The following is an 18,684-nucleotide window of genomic DNA, read 5'->3' on the forward strand; positions in this document are numbered from 1 at the left end:
TTTTGGGTCATCATGTTTTCATTGTCCTTTTTCTAAGTATTTTTTGAGTCCCTCTTTGATTTCTTCAGTGATCTCTTGGTTATAAAGTAGTGTATGGTTTAGCCTCCATGTGTTTGTATTTTTACAGATTTTTTCCTGTAATTGATATCTAGTCTCATAGCATAGCTGTCAGAAAAGATACTCGATATGATTTCAATTCTCTTAAATTTACCAAGGCTTGATTTGTGACCCAAGATATTATCTATCCTGGAGACTATTCCATGAGCACTTGAGAAAAATGTGTATTCTGTTGTTTTAGGATAGAATGTCCTATAAATATCCATTAGGTCCTTTTTGTTTAATCTATCATTTAAACTTTGTGTTTCCTTGTTTATTTTCATTTTGGATGACCTGTCCTTTGGTGAAAGTGGGGTGTTACTATGATTGTGTTACTGTTGATTTCCCCTTTTATGGCTGTTAGCATTTGCCATATGTATTGAGGTACTCCTCTGTTGGGTTCATAAATATTTACAACTGTTATATCTTCTTCTTGGATTGAGTCCTTGATCATTATGTAGTGTCCTATCTTTGTCTCTTGTAATAATCTTTGTTTAAAGTCTATTTTATCTCATATGAGAATTGCTACTCCAGCTTTCTTTCGATTTCCATTTGCAAAGAATATCTTTTTCCATCTCCTAACTTTCAGTCTGTATGTGTTCCTAGGTCTGAAGTGGGTCTCTTGTAGACAGCCTATGTACAGGTCTTGTTTTTATATCCATTCAGCTAGTCTATGTTTAATCCATTTATATTTTAAGTAATTATTGATATGTACGTACCTATTACCATTTTCTTAATTGTTTTGTGTTTGTTATTGTAGGTCTTTTCCTTCTCTTGTGTTTCCTGCCTAGAGAAGTTCCTTTAGCATTTGTTGTAAAGCTGGTTTTCTGGTGCTGAATTGTCTCAGCTTTTGCTTGTCTGTAAAGGTTTTAATTTCTCCATCAAATCTGAATGAGATCCTTGCTGGGTAGAGTAATCTTGGTTATAGGTTTTTCTCCTTCATCACTTTAAATATGTCCTGCAACTCCCTTCTGGCTTGCAGAATTTCTGCAGAAAGATCAGCTGTTAACCTTATGGGGATTCCCTTGTGTGTTATTTGTTGTTTTTCCCTTTCTGCTTTTAATATTTGTTCTTTGGCTTGAATTTTTGATAGTTTGATTAATATGTGTCTTGGCATGTTTCTCCTTGGATTTATCCTATATGGGACTCTCTGTGCTTCCTGGACTTGATTAACTATTTCCTTTCCCATAGTAGGGAAGTTTTCAACTATAATCTCTTCAAATATTTTCTCATTCCCTTTCTTTTTCTCTTCTTCTTCTGGGACCCCTATAATTCTAATGTTGGTGTGTTTAATGTTGTCCCAGAGGTCTCTGAGACTGTCCTCAATTCTTTTCATTCTTTTGTCTTTATTCTTCTCTGCAGTAGTTATTTGCACTATTTTATCTTCCAGGTCACTTATCCATTCTTCTGTTATTGATCCCTTCTAGAGAATTTTAAATTTCATTTATTGTGTTGTTCATCACTGCTTGTTTGCTCTTTAGTTCTTCTTGGTCCTTGTTAAATGTTTCTTGTATTTTCTCCATTCTATTTCTAAGATTTTGGATCATCTTTACTATCATTATTTTGAATTCTTTTTCAGGTAGACTGCCTATTTCCTCCTCATTTGTTAGGTCTGGTGGGGTTTTGCCTTGCTCCTTCATCTGCTGTGTGTTGTTTTGTCTTCTCATTTTGCTTAACTTACTGTGTTTTGGGTCTCCTTTTCATAGGTTGCAGGTTCGTAGTTCCCGTTGTTTTTGGTGTCTGTCTGCAGTGGCTAAGGTTGGTTCAGTGGGTTGTGTAGGCTTCCTTGTGGAGGGGACAAGTGCCTGTTTTCTGGTGGATGAGTCTCGATCTTGTCTCTCTGGTGGGCAGGTCCGCGTCTGGTAGTGTGTTTTGGGTTGTCTGTGGCCTTCTTATGATTTTAGGCAGCCTCTCTCCTAATGGATGGGGTTGTGTTCCTGTCTTGCTAGTTGTGTGGCATAGGGTGTCCAGCAGTGTAGCTTGCTGGTCGTTGAGTGGAGCGGTGTCTTTGCGTTGAGATGGAGATCTCTGGGAGAATTTGCTGTTTGATATTACGTGGAGCTGGGATGTCTCTTGTGGACCAGTGTCCTGAACTTGGCTCTCCCACCTCAGAGGCAGAGCCCTGACACCTGGCTGGAGCACCAAGAGCCTGTCATCCATGCGGATCAGAATAAATGGGAGGAAAAAAAAAAGAAAGAAGGGAAGAAGAAGATAAAATAAAATAGTTATTAAAATAAAAGAGAATTATTTAAAAAAATTTTAAGTAATTAAGAAAAGAAGAAAGAAAGAAGAGAGCAACCAAACTAAAAAACAAATCCACCAAAGATAACAAGTGCTAAAAATTATACTAAAAAAAAAAACAAAAACTGATGACAGAACCCTAGGACAAATGGTAAAAGCAAAGCTATACAGGGCTTCCCTGGTGGCGCAGTGGTTGAGAATCTGCCTGCTAATGCAGGGGACACGGGTTCGAGCCCTGGTCTGGGAGGATCCCACATGCCACGGAGCAACTAGGCCCGTGAGCCACAACTACTGAGCCTGCGCATCTGGAGCCTGTGCTCCGCAACAAGAGAGGCCGCAATAGTGAGAGGCCCGCGCACCGCGATGAAGAGTGGCCCCCGCTTGCCGCAACTAGAGAAAGCCCTCGCACAGAAACGAAGACCCAACACAGCCAAAAATAAATTAATTAATTAATAAACTCCTACCCCCAACATCTTAAAAAAAAAAAAAAAAAAAAAAAAGCTATACAGACAAAATCACACACAGAAGCATACACATACACACTCACAAAAAGGGAAAAAGGGAAAAAAAAATATATATCATTGCTTCCAAAGTCCACCTCCTAAACTTTGGATGATACATTGTCTATTCAGGTATTCCACAGATGCAAGGCACATCAACTTGATTGTGGGGATTTAATCCGCTGCTCCTGAGGCTGCTGGGAGAAATTTCCCTTTCTCTTCTTTGTTTGCACAACTCCTGGGGTTCAGCTTTGGATTTGGACCTGCCTCTGCCTGTAGGTCGCCTGAGGGCTTCTCTTCTCTGCTCAGACAAGACGGGGTTAAAGGAGCAGCTGATGTGGGGTCTCTGGTTCACTCAGGCCTGGAGGGAGGGAGGGTTACAGATGTGGGGCGAGCCTGCAGTGGCAGAGCCTGGGGTGACGTTGCACCAGCCTGAGGCGCGCTGTGCATTCTCCCGGGGAAGTTGTCTCTGGATCCCGGGACCCTGGCAGTGGCGGGCTGCACAGGCTCCCCAGAAGGGAGGTGTGGAGAGTGACCTGTGCTCGCACACAGGCTTCTTATTGGCGGCAGCAGCAGCCTTAGTGTCTCATGCTCGTCTCTGTGGTCCATGCTGATAGCCGCCCCTCGCGCCCTTCTCTGGAGCTCCTTTAAGCAGCGCTCTTAATCCCCTCTCCTCGCGCCCCAGGAAACAAAGAGGGAAGAAAAAGTCTCTTGCCTCTTCGGCAGGTCCAGACTTTTCCCCGGACTCCCTCCTGGCTAGCCGTGGTGCACTAACCCCTGCAGGCTGTGTTCACGCCGCCAACCCCAGTCCTCTCCCTGCTCTCCGACCGAAGCCCGAGCCTCAGTTCCCAGCCCCGCCCGCCCTGGCGGGCGAGCAGACAAGCCTCTAGGGCTGGTGAGTGCCGGTCGGCACCGATCCTCTGTGCGGGAATCTCTCCACTTTGCCCTCCGCACCCCTGTTGCTGCGCTGTCCTCCGTGGCTCCGAAGCTTCCCCCCTCCGCCACCTGCAGTCTCTGCCCACGAAGGGGCTTCTAGTGTGTGGAAACCTTTCCTCCTTCACAGCTCCCTCCCACTGGTGCAGGTCCCGTCCCTATTCTTTTGTCTCTGTTTATTCTTTTTTCTTTTGCCCTACTCAGGTACGTGGGGAGTTTCTTGCCTTTTGGGAGGTCTGAGGTCTTCTGTCAGCGTTCAGTAAGTGTTCTGTAGGAGCTGTTCCACATGTAGATGTATTTCTGATGTATTTGTGGAGAGGAATGTGATCTCCGCGTCTTACTCTTCCGCCATCTTGAAGCTCCTCCTACCCTTTCTTAATGAATACAGATGTACACTATACACGTATAAGGTAGGGTAAATATCCAACTTCTTTGTCATCTTCAGAAGTAGCTTAGTGTTTAATGAACTGTTTCTCTTCCTCAAATATTTTAGATTGGCTTGCTAACTTCTGTAAAATGATCCCTATTGGTATTTATATTGGAATTGTATTGAACGTGTACTTCAATTTGTGGAGAATTGCTGTTTTAATTCAGACAATTTTTATCCTTCTCCTGAATGCAGAAGAATCTTAGCACATGTTCATAATTTAGATCATTACTATACCAATTTACATATACTCTCTATGCCCAGTATTTTAATTCTCTTCTTTTAGCCTCATAAATTGACAATATTATCATTGGATTGCATACAGGTAGAGTTTCTTTAGATTAATCCTTCTGATTATCATTTTCTTGGTTTATCATTATTTCTTGCAATTTGGTCCTTTACTTTGAGATTATTTTCTTTCCTTCTGAAGTACATCCTTTAATGGGAGTCTTTGACAATAAAACTCTGTTTTTTGATTAGTGTTCCCTTACTTGAAAGAGAGCTTTGTTGGATATAGAATTTTAGATTGACAGCTATTTCTTTCAGCATTTTAGAAGTGTTATTCCACTGGCTTTTTGTTTTCAATATTACTGGTGAATAATTAACTGTCAGTGTGATAGTCATCTTTGGGCATAGTCTGTCCTTTTTCTTGGTCTTTGGTTATCTGCTGTTTCTCTCCTATGTGACTAGGTTTGTATTCCTTTTTATTTATCTCTTGGGATTCACTGTGTTGCCTGAATTCCAGCCTATCTCCAATTCCTGGAATTTCTCAGCTTTTATTTCTTTGAATACCTTCTCTCCACTATTCTTCACATTATCTCCATGAAAAAACTGTAATTGGACATAAAGTAGACATTCAATTATTCATCAAATATTTTTGAGCACTTACTATGTGCTTATATCTACAGATATGTAAGTAAACAAACTGATGAAAATCCTTGTCATCATGAAATTTAAAATAGAAGCACAATATATTAGAAGGTGATAACAGCTAAAGGATAAGAGGGATCAAAGTGCTAGGATGGGGAGGGGTTGGGGTTGTCTTCTTCCTTTTTGAGTTGAAACATAAAAAATTTTATCAAGTATGCCTCATATAGCATTTTCTTTTTACCTCATATAAACTTCATTGTCCCTTCTTAACTTTTTCTTATACAGTGTTATACCCAGAAATGGATGTAATCTTTTAGGGAGGGTCTCACAGAGCAGAGTACAGAGTCACCAAAACTCCTGTTAAATAGCATTCTGTATTTCTTTTAGTGTTTGGAGCTGTTTGTATGAGCTCTTTTGTTTAAAGTCATTTTACATACCAATTTTAAAAGACCTTGACATTTTTCAGCTACAAAATACAGAGGTCAATTTAAATGATCTCCAAGACCTCTTCCAGTTTCAAAATACAGGTAGAGTCAGATCTAGCTTTTGTGAGGCCAGAATATCATGCAGTTGGAGGTGGGTATTATGTAAAAAAAAATTAATATTACAAATACAAAACTAGGCACATAGTTTTGCAAGGGACCTGTACAAATGAGTGGCCTCAAAGGTTAACCTTCAATAGTTTAATGAAAATTCTACATTGTGACACATATTAATGTATATTAGATTTGCTTATATGTGAAATATCTCTCCATTTTTTGCTTTTAAGTAAATATAGATTACAATAATAAATAGATTTATAAGATGAAATAGGTTATACTGAGATGCATATACATCATGCTTCAAATATCAGCCTTTGGATATTTCATGTCCCACAGTACTCCATGAGCAACCTGCTGCCAGTGAACAAAAGCCTTTAACTCAAATTGTCAACTTTGAGTTTTTCAATGTGTTTTGGCTTGTAATATTTCCTCTTCCTGTGCTCATTTATAATGAAAACAGACATTAGTTACAATTGTGCATTAAGTTATCTATTCATATTTCATATTACTAGAATTTCAGGGAGACTTTTGAGAGGAAAATGACATTTTCAAATGAAAAAAGAGTAAAAATATTTTTAAAGTAACAAAACAACTCAAGACATAACCATGAAAATCTGAATCCAGACCTATGTCTTATGAATATATATATATTTCTATCCTGATTTTTACAATGTCCTCGGAATTGAGAGTTCTTTTGAGAACAAAGTTTATTATAGAGCAATATGGAGTAACTACTGGAAAATAAATTGGCAAATATTTTGAACTTTATATTGATAGCTTTTATACTTCACATGAGTAGTACCCCATATAATATGATATTATATCACCCCATATACATCTATGATAGCAACATATAAATTTGATCTTTCCCTAGATGTTTATGGGTAGAACTCCTCTTTCTCTGCATGGAGCCTACTTGTCATAATTTCCCATGGTCTTTTCAGGAATGTGACGTGGGGAAAAGGAACATATATTAGGATTTTTCTTTCCCCGAAATATTTCCAAGTTGACAACCCCTAAGTTTTCCATAGCAAATAGGTCTGGAATAATCTTTTGGTGAAATTGACCCTATTCTAATTTGTGCCATAAAACTGAAACAGGTTAGTACTTTATTCTTAAATCTGGGCTTAGTAATTCACAAGAGATTGTTAGTATTTCTCAAATAGAGTCCAGGGGCCATCTGGATTGCAATTACTATTGGTGTTTCTTAATGATATCATCTCAGGTGTATACACTCAGAATCTTGTAGATCAGTGGGTAGAGGAGAGTGATCTGTATTTTTATAAGTTCCCTATGTTATGAATATTCAGTTTGGGAACCACAGTTTTATATCATTATGCCTAACACAAGACATGCATACCTCCACTTCCTTATTGCAGACATAAGTGCAGGGCTAACATAAAGCCACACAATAATACACAATGCAGTGCCAACAAGGCAGCAGTTTGGCTTGCAAGATTAAGTAGCCTCTCCTGGAAATTTTCTATACAGACAATGCTCTTAAACAATATTATCTTTAAAAAACATAGTTAAGAATTGGGGGCCAAACACTGATATTCTTTAAGTTGCAAATAGATGTCAGAAAATTTTTGCATAGAATATTGAATATAAGACTTAGGGCAGAGTAGACAGCAAGTCTGAATTCATGATGCTGTCAACTCTGGAAACCATATTCACCATAACAAAAAGTAATCAATGAAGAAAAAAACATGAAAAGAAGATACAGTAATTCAAAGGGCATAGTTGAATGAGGTCATTAAACAACACTTTATGATTCCACTTAGTAGCTTCTGAAAGCTTAATGTGCATTGTGTAAATTATGATCCCCAATACCCAGAAAATAATAAGAAAATAATGTATGAGTAATTTCATACATTAGGTTCAAGGCAGTTTGTTACATATTTTAGAAATTTCCTCAACCAAGGAAGTTAACGTAAAAGGAGGACATTAAATGTAAATTCTTGGCTAACTGAAAAGAATTAGCTGGAATAATTTTTATTAAATTTTATTTATTTTTAAATTTATTTTATTTTTGGCTGCATTGGGTCTTCGTTGCTGTGCATGGGCCCTTCTCTGGCTGCGGTGAGCAGGGCCCACTGCAGTGCATGGGCCTCCACTGAGGTGGCCTCTCCCATTGCGGAGCACGGGCCCCAGTAGTTGTGACACGCAGGCTCAGCAGCTGCGGCTGGCAGGCTCCAGAGCACAGGCTCAGCAGCTGTGGCACACGGGCCCAGTTTCTCCATGGCATGTGGAATCTTCCCAGACCAGGGCTCAAACCCATGTCCCTTGCACTGGCAGGCAGACTCCCAACCACTGCACCACCAAGGAAGTCCTGGAATAATTTTTAATCTTAGGATTTCATATAATCATTTTTACAATCCATACTTATTTTGCTTCGTTCTTCTATTACAATACTATTTATTGAAGACATTAATAATAGACAATATTTGCACATTATCTTATCATTATACTCTATAAAATCAAACTTTTTGTAATATGACTATTTTTTATGTAGTGAATTTAGAACTAGAGGAAATTGTCAAATGATTCCTATTAAATGACATTTTTCAATTTTTATTAAATACCTTTGATAATTAAGTTGTATGATAATTTCCAAAATAGTAGATCAAAATATTTAAAAATATATTAAAGTATATTAAAATGTATATTTATTGATTTTTGATAACTGCACAGGCTGGAATCTATAAGGAATCACATCCTTACTCATATAATAGAAAAATGATGACTTATTAGTGTTCTAAAACAAAGAAATCCTTTTGCAAAAATAATTTTGGCCATTCTTTTAAAAAAATTTACTATGCTAACATTAGCACATAATCATAAAAATCTAGTTAATATTTTATGTATTTTTAAAAATAAAATCATTGTGGAAATCTGATGATTAAAAAATTTCTTTCAAAAATGCATCACCTTATTTTCTATTTAAATATTAATAAAATGAATTGTTTTATGTGGATATGTTGACCTAATAGACTAGGTAAGCAGTTTCAGAGGCATTCTTTAAGAGGAATTGCCTGTGACAAACATACCATCAATTTTATGGCCAGATTAAAGCAATTTTTAACACATCAGTTCCAAACTTGCTCTCTTTCTTACTGGAATCCTTGGAACAAGCACTGGATTTGGAGCCAGGAGACATTACTTCCAGTCATGGCTTATATTTGGTTAATTATGATTATAAAGGAAAATCATGTGGTTAACTAAGGATAGTGGGCGAAGTTGTTTGCAATCCTGAGAACATCTGGAAAACAAATACTTACTACCTAAATATACTAGTCATGTTTGTGGGAAGAAAGAACCTGAAATGGATTGGTTAAAATAGAGGCACACAATTTTAAAGATGACTATAACACATATTTTCAGTTAGAACATTCAGTTATTTCATTGTCAGTAATAAAGATTCTCCCCTCCCTTCTTTTTTGTAAACCATTACATCAAGGACCACATAGTGTTTCATCTAAAAAACAATTTAAGGTAGGAAAATGTGCTGAGTGCTTCTATAGACTTTAATTATAACTTGTAATAAGAAACATTTTAATAGTTCTTGTTTAATTAATTCCAGAATATTTGAGTCTCCTTAAACTTTACTGTAAAAATAACATGTAATTGTTTTGGGAATGTTACTTTAAAAGCAATCACTTTTTAACTAAATAACTGTATACTGCTAGTTAAATGTCACTATAGTAGTGTGTTGGGAGTATTTTGCCACCTTTGTTAAAAGACTCCTTTACAGAAAATCTGACAGCTTCTTTGCCCTTATTTTTATTTTGACATCAAATCTTCAGAATCCTAAAGAAGCTTGACCAATGATTAAATGATGGCTTGTTAGGACATGATAATTTAACTGTATTAAAGAGTAGATCTCTTTTCAGAATTTACAATGTAAGCACTGAGATTTATTTAACTGTATTAATGTTTTCTATTTAAATATATCTAAGTCATTCTAGCTTACCTATATCCATAGTACTAACGTAAGTTTTTGTCTAAGAGTAACTTTTAACTCTAATCTTTTGTAAGTTTTTAAGTTTATTTCTAATGATTTGAACTTACTACTATATTCTCAGGCACATGGTAATTTAGATTAAGTTTTATTGAAATATATTCTTGTTTAATTATTCCTATCATCTTGTAAAGGAATATTCTTCAGTTTTTCCCACTTTTACTTCATTTCTTGATATTACACAATCATGTATTTTTTTCATCACCATACTTGAGAGACTATGTAATAATTTAAACTTTATTCAGCTAGATTATAAGGGAAATAGAAGAGAATTTGCAAATTAGCTTGATTTTATCTTTGTTCAATCACCTATCTACATTGTTTGCATTATATATTTATTTTGGCTGAATATAGTTAATTTTGTCTTCTGTCAGGACTGCCCATCTTTTTTAGTCCAACCCTATAGAATAGCTGGGGTAAAGATTTTATGAATCTCAATTAAGTAATATTATGGTAAAGTTACCTGAACTGTCACAAATTACATTAGCAAAAATGAATTAATTAACTTTACACTAAAGATAGAGTAGTAGAATAAACAACATAGGAGAGTACACTGCCTGGGGTATTGGATTTAAGAATTTCTAAGGCCTCCGTCATTCACTGACACATGGCAAGGAAATCTGTTTGAAATCAACTTCTTCCAGTTGGCTCTTCAGAGTTTTCATAGGTATTTATCATTCTCAAGGCTCTGACATATCAAATATCAATGATAGATAAAAAAGAAAATCCCAATCAGTGGGTATGTCGGTGAGAGACACCCCAGTTTTGTAAAGTATTAACTTTCATAGAGAGGTAATATTTATTTTTCTTGCAGTATTCCCTATGTTTAACATACTTTTGAAACACATGCACTTGGTTGAAATCTGTTTTAAATTGAACATCCTATGTTTACCCTCATATCTCCAATATTCAGGGATACAGGGCACTATCATCAGAAGTAAGAAAATAGGTATGAAACTGCGACTACTTTGATAAAGAGAATTTTATTTAAGTCTTTGGTGAAGAATTAGTGAGTTACTATCAAAAATTAGATTGATCCTATTTGTAATGCATATGAGTAGGAAACATGAACAGATAATGAAATTTCCCATTTGATAGAGAACAGAAGAAAAAAACCTTAAAAAGAACTTAAGAAAAATACAAACAAATCTTATAAAATATTTGTGCATTTGTCATTTTTAGAAAATAAATGATTGAAGTAATTTCATGATAATATTATTATATGTCTTTATATTTTTTTCTCTTCCAAATCACATGGTTATACAGAAGTTTAGCTCAAGAGGAGAAATTCTTCTTGTGTTATTTAAATACCTTTTCATCTTTATAACCCAAAGACTATTTCATGATACCCTATTTTAAGTAATGCTAATTCCCCAAAAGTGTATATGTTCCAAAAGTGAATTTAAAATTCCAAGGGGATTCACTGCCTGACAATCTGATTTTATATTTCTGTCCTTTGTTGTTTATTAAAACTCCATTTGTGTTGATGACTGCTTGGGATTCTGAGAAGCAGTTAGTCTCCCAACTAGTGAAAGGCAGGCGCTAGTGGCCTACACTTGTTTTTGCCCTTAACTATTCAATTCTCAGATATTGACCAGTGGAACAAGGTAATTGAGCAACTAGGAACACCATGCCCAGAATTCATGAAGAAATTGCAACCCACAGTAAGAAACTATGTGGAGAATCGGCCCAAGTATGCAGGACTCACCTTCCCCAAGCTCTTTCCAGATTCCCTCTTCCCAGCGGACTCCGAGCACAATAAACTCAAAGGTAAGCCCTTCAGAGACAACTTCAGAACCACTATGTGGGTGATGGGCAAGCTATAGAGACATCTTTCTTTAACTTGAAATACCTCAATTTAAAGAGAGGTATTTTTAAAAGATTTTCTTTACAAAGGGGGAGAAGCCAAGGTTTTTAAAATTGCCTGGATATTCAGAGAGAAGGTTAGTAATAAAGTGTGTAACAGTGGTGTGGGTTAAACTATTTCATGGGGCTTATTTAGAACCTTAAAATTATTTTGCAGTGCTAATTCTAAAAGACCAATGTAGTATACATTGAAATAATTGTTTCAGTTCTTTTTATTACCTGGAAACACTTTCAACACAAGTTTTTAGTTGCCAAATCTTAGAGCTATAGATGTTTGAGTTTTCTTTGCATTTTATGGAATGCTTAACCACCATTTTTTCATTTTAGAGTGATAAATGAGGTTTTTTACCTACACATTTTGTATTCAGTGTAAACACTTTCATTAATAAGTAATTTTTCTACTACTATGTCTGCAGTTATGAACTTTAGTAACAAATATTAATTTCTTCACCAACAAAACTGGGATTATAATGCTTGGTTATAGGACTGAATAAACTTGGTAATGTATAAAGTGTAATATAAATAATATTCTAATTCTTACTTTAACTTAGGACATTTTAGAGAATGTGATTTTGAAGCAAATTTGATTTTTTCCCCTGCTGGAGCTGAAATCCTACCCCTTAAAATCTGTGTGAATTTAGGCCAGTTATCTCATCTTTCTGTACCTCCTTTAACAAATGAAAGTAGAAAGTGTTTACAGGGTCATTGGGAAGATTAGCTGACTAATTTGTCAAGCACTTAGAACAGTGCCTGGCTCACAGTAAGTGCCCAGTAACTATTAGATATAAAAATACTAATAAATATTTATTAAAAATAAAATAATTATTATTTTAGGTGGATCTATACATTATCCCGGAAAAAAGACACATGCTTGTGAAATTTTACACCAAATGTTCAGTGGACAATTAATTAGCTACAGATTTAACTTTCAGACTTAATTTATAGCTAATATAGACATAAATGAGATGGAGAAACTGAAATGCAGTGCTATGACTTCCCAGGGTCTTATTATTTCCTCCAGACTTTTATCTGATGGGTTTTAAGTGCACAGCGTTGTTTCTGTGTTTGTGACACTTTTGTTGCACAGTTGGGTTTCTTCTTTTAACTACCTCTACCGGCTCTCTGAATGACAACAGACTAAATTATTACTAAATCTACTGCCTTTTTTTTAGCATCTTTATTGGAGTATAATTTCTTTACAATGGTGTGTTAGTTTCTGCTTTATAACAAAGTGAATCAGTTATACATATACATATGTCCCCATATCTCTTCCCTCTTGAAACTCCCTCCCTCCCACCCTCCCTATCCCACCCCGCTAGGTGGTCACAAACCACCGAACTGATCTCCCTGTGCTATGCAGCTGCTTCCCACTAGCTATCTAATTTACTTTTAGTAGTGTATATATGTCCATGCCACTCTCTCACTTTGTCACAGCTATCCTTTCCCTCTCCCCATATCCTCAAGTCAATTCTCTAGTAAGTCTGTGTCTTTATTCCTGTCTTACCCCTGCGTTCTTCATGACCTTTTTCTTTTCTTTTTTTTTTTTAGATTCCATATATATGTGTTAGCATATGGTATTTGTTTTTCTCTAACTTACTTCACTCTGTATGACAGACTCTAAGTCCATCCACCTCACTACAAATAACTCAATTTCATTTCTTTTTATAGCTGAGTAATATTCCATTGTATATATGTGCCACATCTTCTTTATCCATTCATCTGTTGATGGACACTTAGGTTGCTTCCATGTCCTGGCTGTTGTAAATAGAGCTGCAATGAACATTTTGGTACCTGACTCTTTGAATTATTGTTTTCTCAGGGTATATGTCCAGTAGTGGGATTGCTGGGTTGTATGGTAATTCTATTTTTAGTTTTTTAAGGAACCTCCATACTGTTCTCCATAGTAGCTGTATCAATTAACATTCCCACAAACAATGCAAGAGGGTTCCCTTTTTTCCACACCCTCTCCAGCATTTATTGTTTGTGGATTTTTTTTTTTTTTTTTTTTTCTTTTTGCGGTATGCGGGCCTCTCACTGTTGTGGCCTCTCCCGTTGCGGAGCACAGGCTCCGGATGCGCAGGCCCAGCGGCCATGGCTCACGGGCCCAGCCGCTCCGCGGCATATGGGATCCTCCCAGACCGGGGCACGAACCCGTATCCCCTGCATCGGCAGGCGGACTCTCAACCACTGCGCCACCAGGGAGGCCCTGTGGATTTTTTGATGATGGCCATTCTGACTGGTGTGAGATGGTATCTCATTGTAGTTTTGATTTGCATTTCTCTAATGATTAATGATGTTGAGCATTCTTTCATGTGTTTGTTGGCAATCTGTATATCTTCTTTAGAGAAATATCTATTTAGGTCTTCTGCCCATTTTTTGGATTGGGTTGTTTGTTTTTTTGATATTGAGCTGCATGAGCTGCTTGTAAATTTTGGAGATTAATACTTTGTCAGTTGCTTCATTTGCAAATGTTTTCTCCCATTCTGAAGGTTGTCTTTTCATCTTGTTTATGGTTTCCTTTGTTGTGCAAAAGCGTTGAAGTTTCATTAGGTCCCATTTGCTTATTTTTGTTTTTATTTCCATTTCTCTAGGAGGTGGGTCAAAAAGGATCTTGCTGTGATTTATGTCATAGAGTGTTCTGCCTATGTTTTCCTCCAAGAGTTTGATAGTGTCTGGCCTTACATTTAAGTCTTTAATCCATTTTGAGTTTATCTTTGTGTATGGTGTTAGGGAGTGTTCTAATTTCATACTTTTACATGTAGCTGTCCAGTTTTCCCAGCACCACTTATTGAAGAGGCTGTCTTTTCTCCACTGTATATTCTTGCCTCCTTTATCAAAGATAAGGTGACCATATGTGTATGGGTTTATCTCTGGGCTTTCTATCCTGTTCCATTTATCTATATTTCTGTTTTTGTGCCAGTACCATACTGTCTTGATAAATCTACTGCTTTTAAGAGCAACATCAACTATACGCAGAATGAAGAAGTGCTAATACCCCAGGTAGAGATTTTGAAGAATGTATGTCTTTATGATGCTAATTGACATGTCAGGCAAAAGTAATCCCTTCCTATTAAGTCACTTATAGTATAACAATACAGAGGCCACAAAACCTTGATTAAAGATATAATGCAAGCACTTGGAGAGAAACTATTCAGTAAAATTCCATGCTTCATGATATAATTCCAACCTCCTTGAGTTTATTTTTTGGCTTTTTAATTCAGTTTGAACCACTACAATTATATTACTTTTGCAAATAATAAACTAGAAAATGTGATACACACACACACGCACATACACACACAATAGAATACTACTCAGCCATAAAAAAGAATGAAATTTTGCCATTTGCAGCAACATGGATGGACTTGGAGAACATTATGCTAAGTGAAATAAGTCAGACAGAGAAAGGCAAATACTGTATGATATCACTTAAAAGTGGAATCTAAAAAAATACAACAAACTAGTGAATATAACAAAAAAGAAGCAGACTTACAGCTATAGAGAAGAAACTAGTGGTTACCAGTGACGGGTGTGTGTGTGTGTGTGTGTGGAAATATAGGGGAGGAAGTGGGAGGTACAAACTATTGGGTGTAAGATAGGCTCAAGGATGTATTGTACAACACGGGGAATATAGCCAATATTTTGTAATAACTATAAATGGAAAGTAACTTTTAAAAATTGTAAAAAAAGTTTAAAAACATTAAAAAAACTAGTTTACATATTTATAATTATTAAATTATAATTGTAATATAAATCAGAAAATTATAAAGAATTACATAAAGAATCAAAGGGATGAATCTATTCTACTGTTATTAAAGAGTGTAAGACATTTACTTGCAAATGAAAGAATGAAAGATGAAGAATTAAATGCTTTTCTTCTTCCTCATTTTGTTCCCTACAAGAGTATTGATCCTTGTTTCTTAGTAAGATGATTTGGTATTACTGTCATTCATGTCTCTATTGATTAGGAGACCACCCCAACCTCCCTGTCCCTTTCTAAGAGCAGAAACATAGGTGGGTTTGATGGGAGAACTTGTGGGACTGTGTGAGTCTGGGTATAAAATCAGTTACAAATCAAAGAGATCTTTGAACCAATGACAAAAACCAATACAGCCCCATTAGATCATGACAGGGTTATTAACAATGAGAAAGATTAATTATTGAAAATTAAAGTATATTTCTGTACTTTTGTTACTCTTGTGAACTTCACAGTATCAGTTTGGAATTAGCAGAAATTAAATTTTTAGAATTGAGATCCCCCAAAAAATGACTAGTAGAAATAAAAAAAATCTTCCAGTCTAATTTAACTAGCGATTTTTATAAATATGTAATTAGTATAAATAAATATATAAAAAATATGTTATTGGGGCTTCCCTGGTGGCGCAGCGGTTGAGAATCTGCCTGCTAACGCAAGGGACTCAAGTTCGAGCCCTGGTCTAGGAAGATCCCACATGCCGTGGAGCAACTAGGCCCATGAGACACAACTACTGAGCCTGCGCGTCTGGAGCCTGTGCTCCGCAACAAGAGAGGCCGCGATAGTGAGAGGCCCGTGCACCGCGATGAAGAGTGGCCCCCTCTTGCCACGACTAGAGAAAGCCCTCACACAGAAATGAAGACCCAACACAGAAAATAAATAAATTAATTAATAAACTCCTACCCCCAACATCTTCTTTTAAAAAAAAAAAAGTATGTTATTAAAATGTAACAACACCAGAGATACTAATGTCATAGATTGCTACATTTTAACTGTAGTACAATCAAAGTTATGAAAAAACACGTAAAACTAGAAGAGAATACATTAATAATGAGAGTGATTGCCTGTGGGGAAGGTGGGTTTTTCTGGATTTTATGTTTTATGTGATTTCCGAATTTTTTATAATTAACCCATATTTCTTTAATAATCAGAAAAAAATGATAATTAAAAGTTTATACATATTAATGGATTCAAACACATTGCCTTTTTCCTAATTTAGCAAACCAATTTAGATTTTGCTTTCTTTAATTTGAAGTTTTACCATATGTTTGGAATAAACTGAATATTTTCACCATAAAAACTTCCAAACCAGTTTGTATCTGTATTTTCTTGAAAATTTTATGTATTTTCAGAGATTTTTAGAGTGTCCTTTAGCTATGTTATTAAATAAATGCATTTAATGATTATCACCATGTAATTTTTTATATCTCTAGCATCTCACACTGTACCTGGCACACAGTGGACAATATGTATTTTATAAACTGAACATCTCCCACATCAATTTGTTTACTAAGTCTTGTGGATTTTTTTTCTCTCAAATCTGTCCCCTCCTCTCAATTCTTGAAGCTTCTGGTCCTGTTAAAGTCCTCATCATTTCTCCCATTTTCAAAAAGTCACCCCTGACCTCCTTGCCTCCCTCTAGACAGTGCTTTATCCTTTTTCGCAGCTCAGAAAAGTTTTAAAATGAGCGGTGTACACTCACTTTGTTTCCATTTTTAAAACTTCATTCTTTTTAATTTATTTTTAACTATGCAAGCAATACATGTATATATTTTCTTCTCCTCAGAGTTAACTATGATTTTCAATTTGTTGATTATCCCCACAGACCTTTCTATGCATTTATATACATAAATAGAGAGAGAGGGAAATGTTTGTTGTGTTATTGGGAAGGGACAGATTTATACAATGGCATCAGGATCTATGGTTCATCCTGCAAATTTTTTTTTCACTTAAAACCATGTCCATGTGAGTCCATATAGATCCACCTTATTCTTTTAAACTGCCAAATATAATTGGTACAGTTGTACCATAGCTCATTTAGTTGCTCTATAGGTGGACATTTAGATTGTTTAAAATGTTTGAATCTTTGACTAGTGCTGCAGTGAACATCCTTTCTATATGCTTTTCATGAACATGTTAATTGTTTCTCTAGACTGTATACCTAAAAGTGGAACTGTTGGGCTATAAGGTATTCACATTTAAAATTTTAATAGGTACTGCCAAAATTGCCCTCTAAAAAATGTTTATCAATTAACACTGCCACCAACATGAATGAAATGACCTGGAGTTAGTGGATATTATGCCATCTCTTGTTTTTGCAAATTTGATGGATAAAAAAATATTTTCATTGTTTCATTTTGCATTTCCCTAATCACTTGGTGAACTTACCTGACATTTTGATGGAAGGTGCTAATTGATCTTTGTTTTTTGTTTTTAAAATTTTTTCTCCCTCCAAAAAATTTCCTTGCCAAAATCAAAACATTACTATTTTTCTTCTCATTCATCGTTTCAGCCAGCCAAGCCAGGGACTTGTTGTCAAAGATGCTAGTGATTGACCCAGCAAAAAGGATATCAGTGGACGATGCCTTACAGCATCCGTACATCAATGTGTGGTATGATCCTGCCGAAGTGGAGGCGGTAAGTCTTCAGCTTATTTTATTTTCTTTCTGCAAACAAATCATAGTAACTGGGTGCTCCATGGTGTGAACTGAAGGAGAATTAGAATCCAAAACAATACTCAAAGGACCTTCATAAAATTCTTAAGTCACAAAGCTATTACCTTCCCTTCTAAAAGTTATTTTCTTCAGCCTGTGTTTTGAGTTGTGTTTCTTTTTCAGGATTTCCTATGAGAGATGGTGATTTAGTCCAATAAACCTTGGCTGTCCATGAAACACTTCCATTAGTTTTTGTTAAATTGTTAACACCACCGGTGCTTCCTCCTTTATGTTTAATTATCAGCCTCTCCTATTGCAAACTAAGTAACAGAAAACGTAAATAAGTCTCTTTGCCTCTATTCCGATAAGATGCCTGTCTTTAGTAAAGTGTGGTACTAAGAACATTTAGATTATAAAGCCTTTACTAGGCCGTTGGTGCCTTTGTGAAGCCTTGCATAAATCAGATGAGAAAAATCGGGTATTCCGATAAGGACACTATTTCAGGTTGGTTCTAAATTTCAGGTTGGTTCTTACAATAGTCAGATATATCTCCATATTTTCAATCCAGATATAGTTTAAGAATCTTCTCAGAAGCATAAATCTTTTCAATTTTTAAATTATTTTTCAATCATTTGCTGTCTTCTCTTCAATCACTTTCTTATCTCTCTGCCTTCCTCCTTTTCTCTGTATGGAGCCAGGACTGCTCAGGGCACAGGGCTATTGTTTTGCCCATGTGTGTCCTGTAGGACTCCCAACAGGAATGTCCTCTTGTCCTTCTTT

The 18,684-nt window shown here is 36.0% G+C and overlaps 1 protein-coding gene across 4 annotated transcripts in view; it reads left to right on the top strand.

Moving 5' to 3' along the window:
* MAPK10 (mitogen-activated protein kinase 10) overlaps positions 1 to 18,684 on the top strand; it is a gene marked incomplete at both ends in the record, with an annotated part of 162,255 nt that overhangs the window by 102,178 nt on the left and 41,393 nt on the right. For 3 of the 4 annotated variants that reach the window (XM_082607772.1, XM_082607773.1, XM_082607774.1), the window contains 2 exons: positions 11,218 to 11,400; positions 17,763 to 17,887. In XM_082607772.1, coding sequence (XP_082463898.1) covers positions 11,218 to 11,400; positions 17,763 to 17,887 — 308 coding nt within the window. The remainder of the gene's footprint in view (positions 1 to 11,217; positions 11,401 to 17,762; positions 17,888 to 18,684) is intronic. The other variant, XM_082607775.1, reaches the window with a different exon arrangement.

Source organism: Mesoplodon mirus (assembly GCF_964341445.2).
Source record: "Mesoplodon mirus genome assembly, chromosome: 2".
Taxonomy (NCBI): Eukaryota; Metazoa; Chordata; class Mammalia; order Artiodactyla; family Ziphiidae; genus Mesoplodon; species Mesoplodon mirus.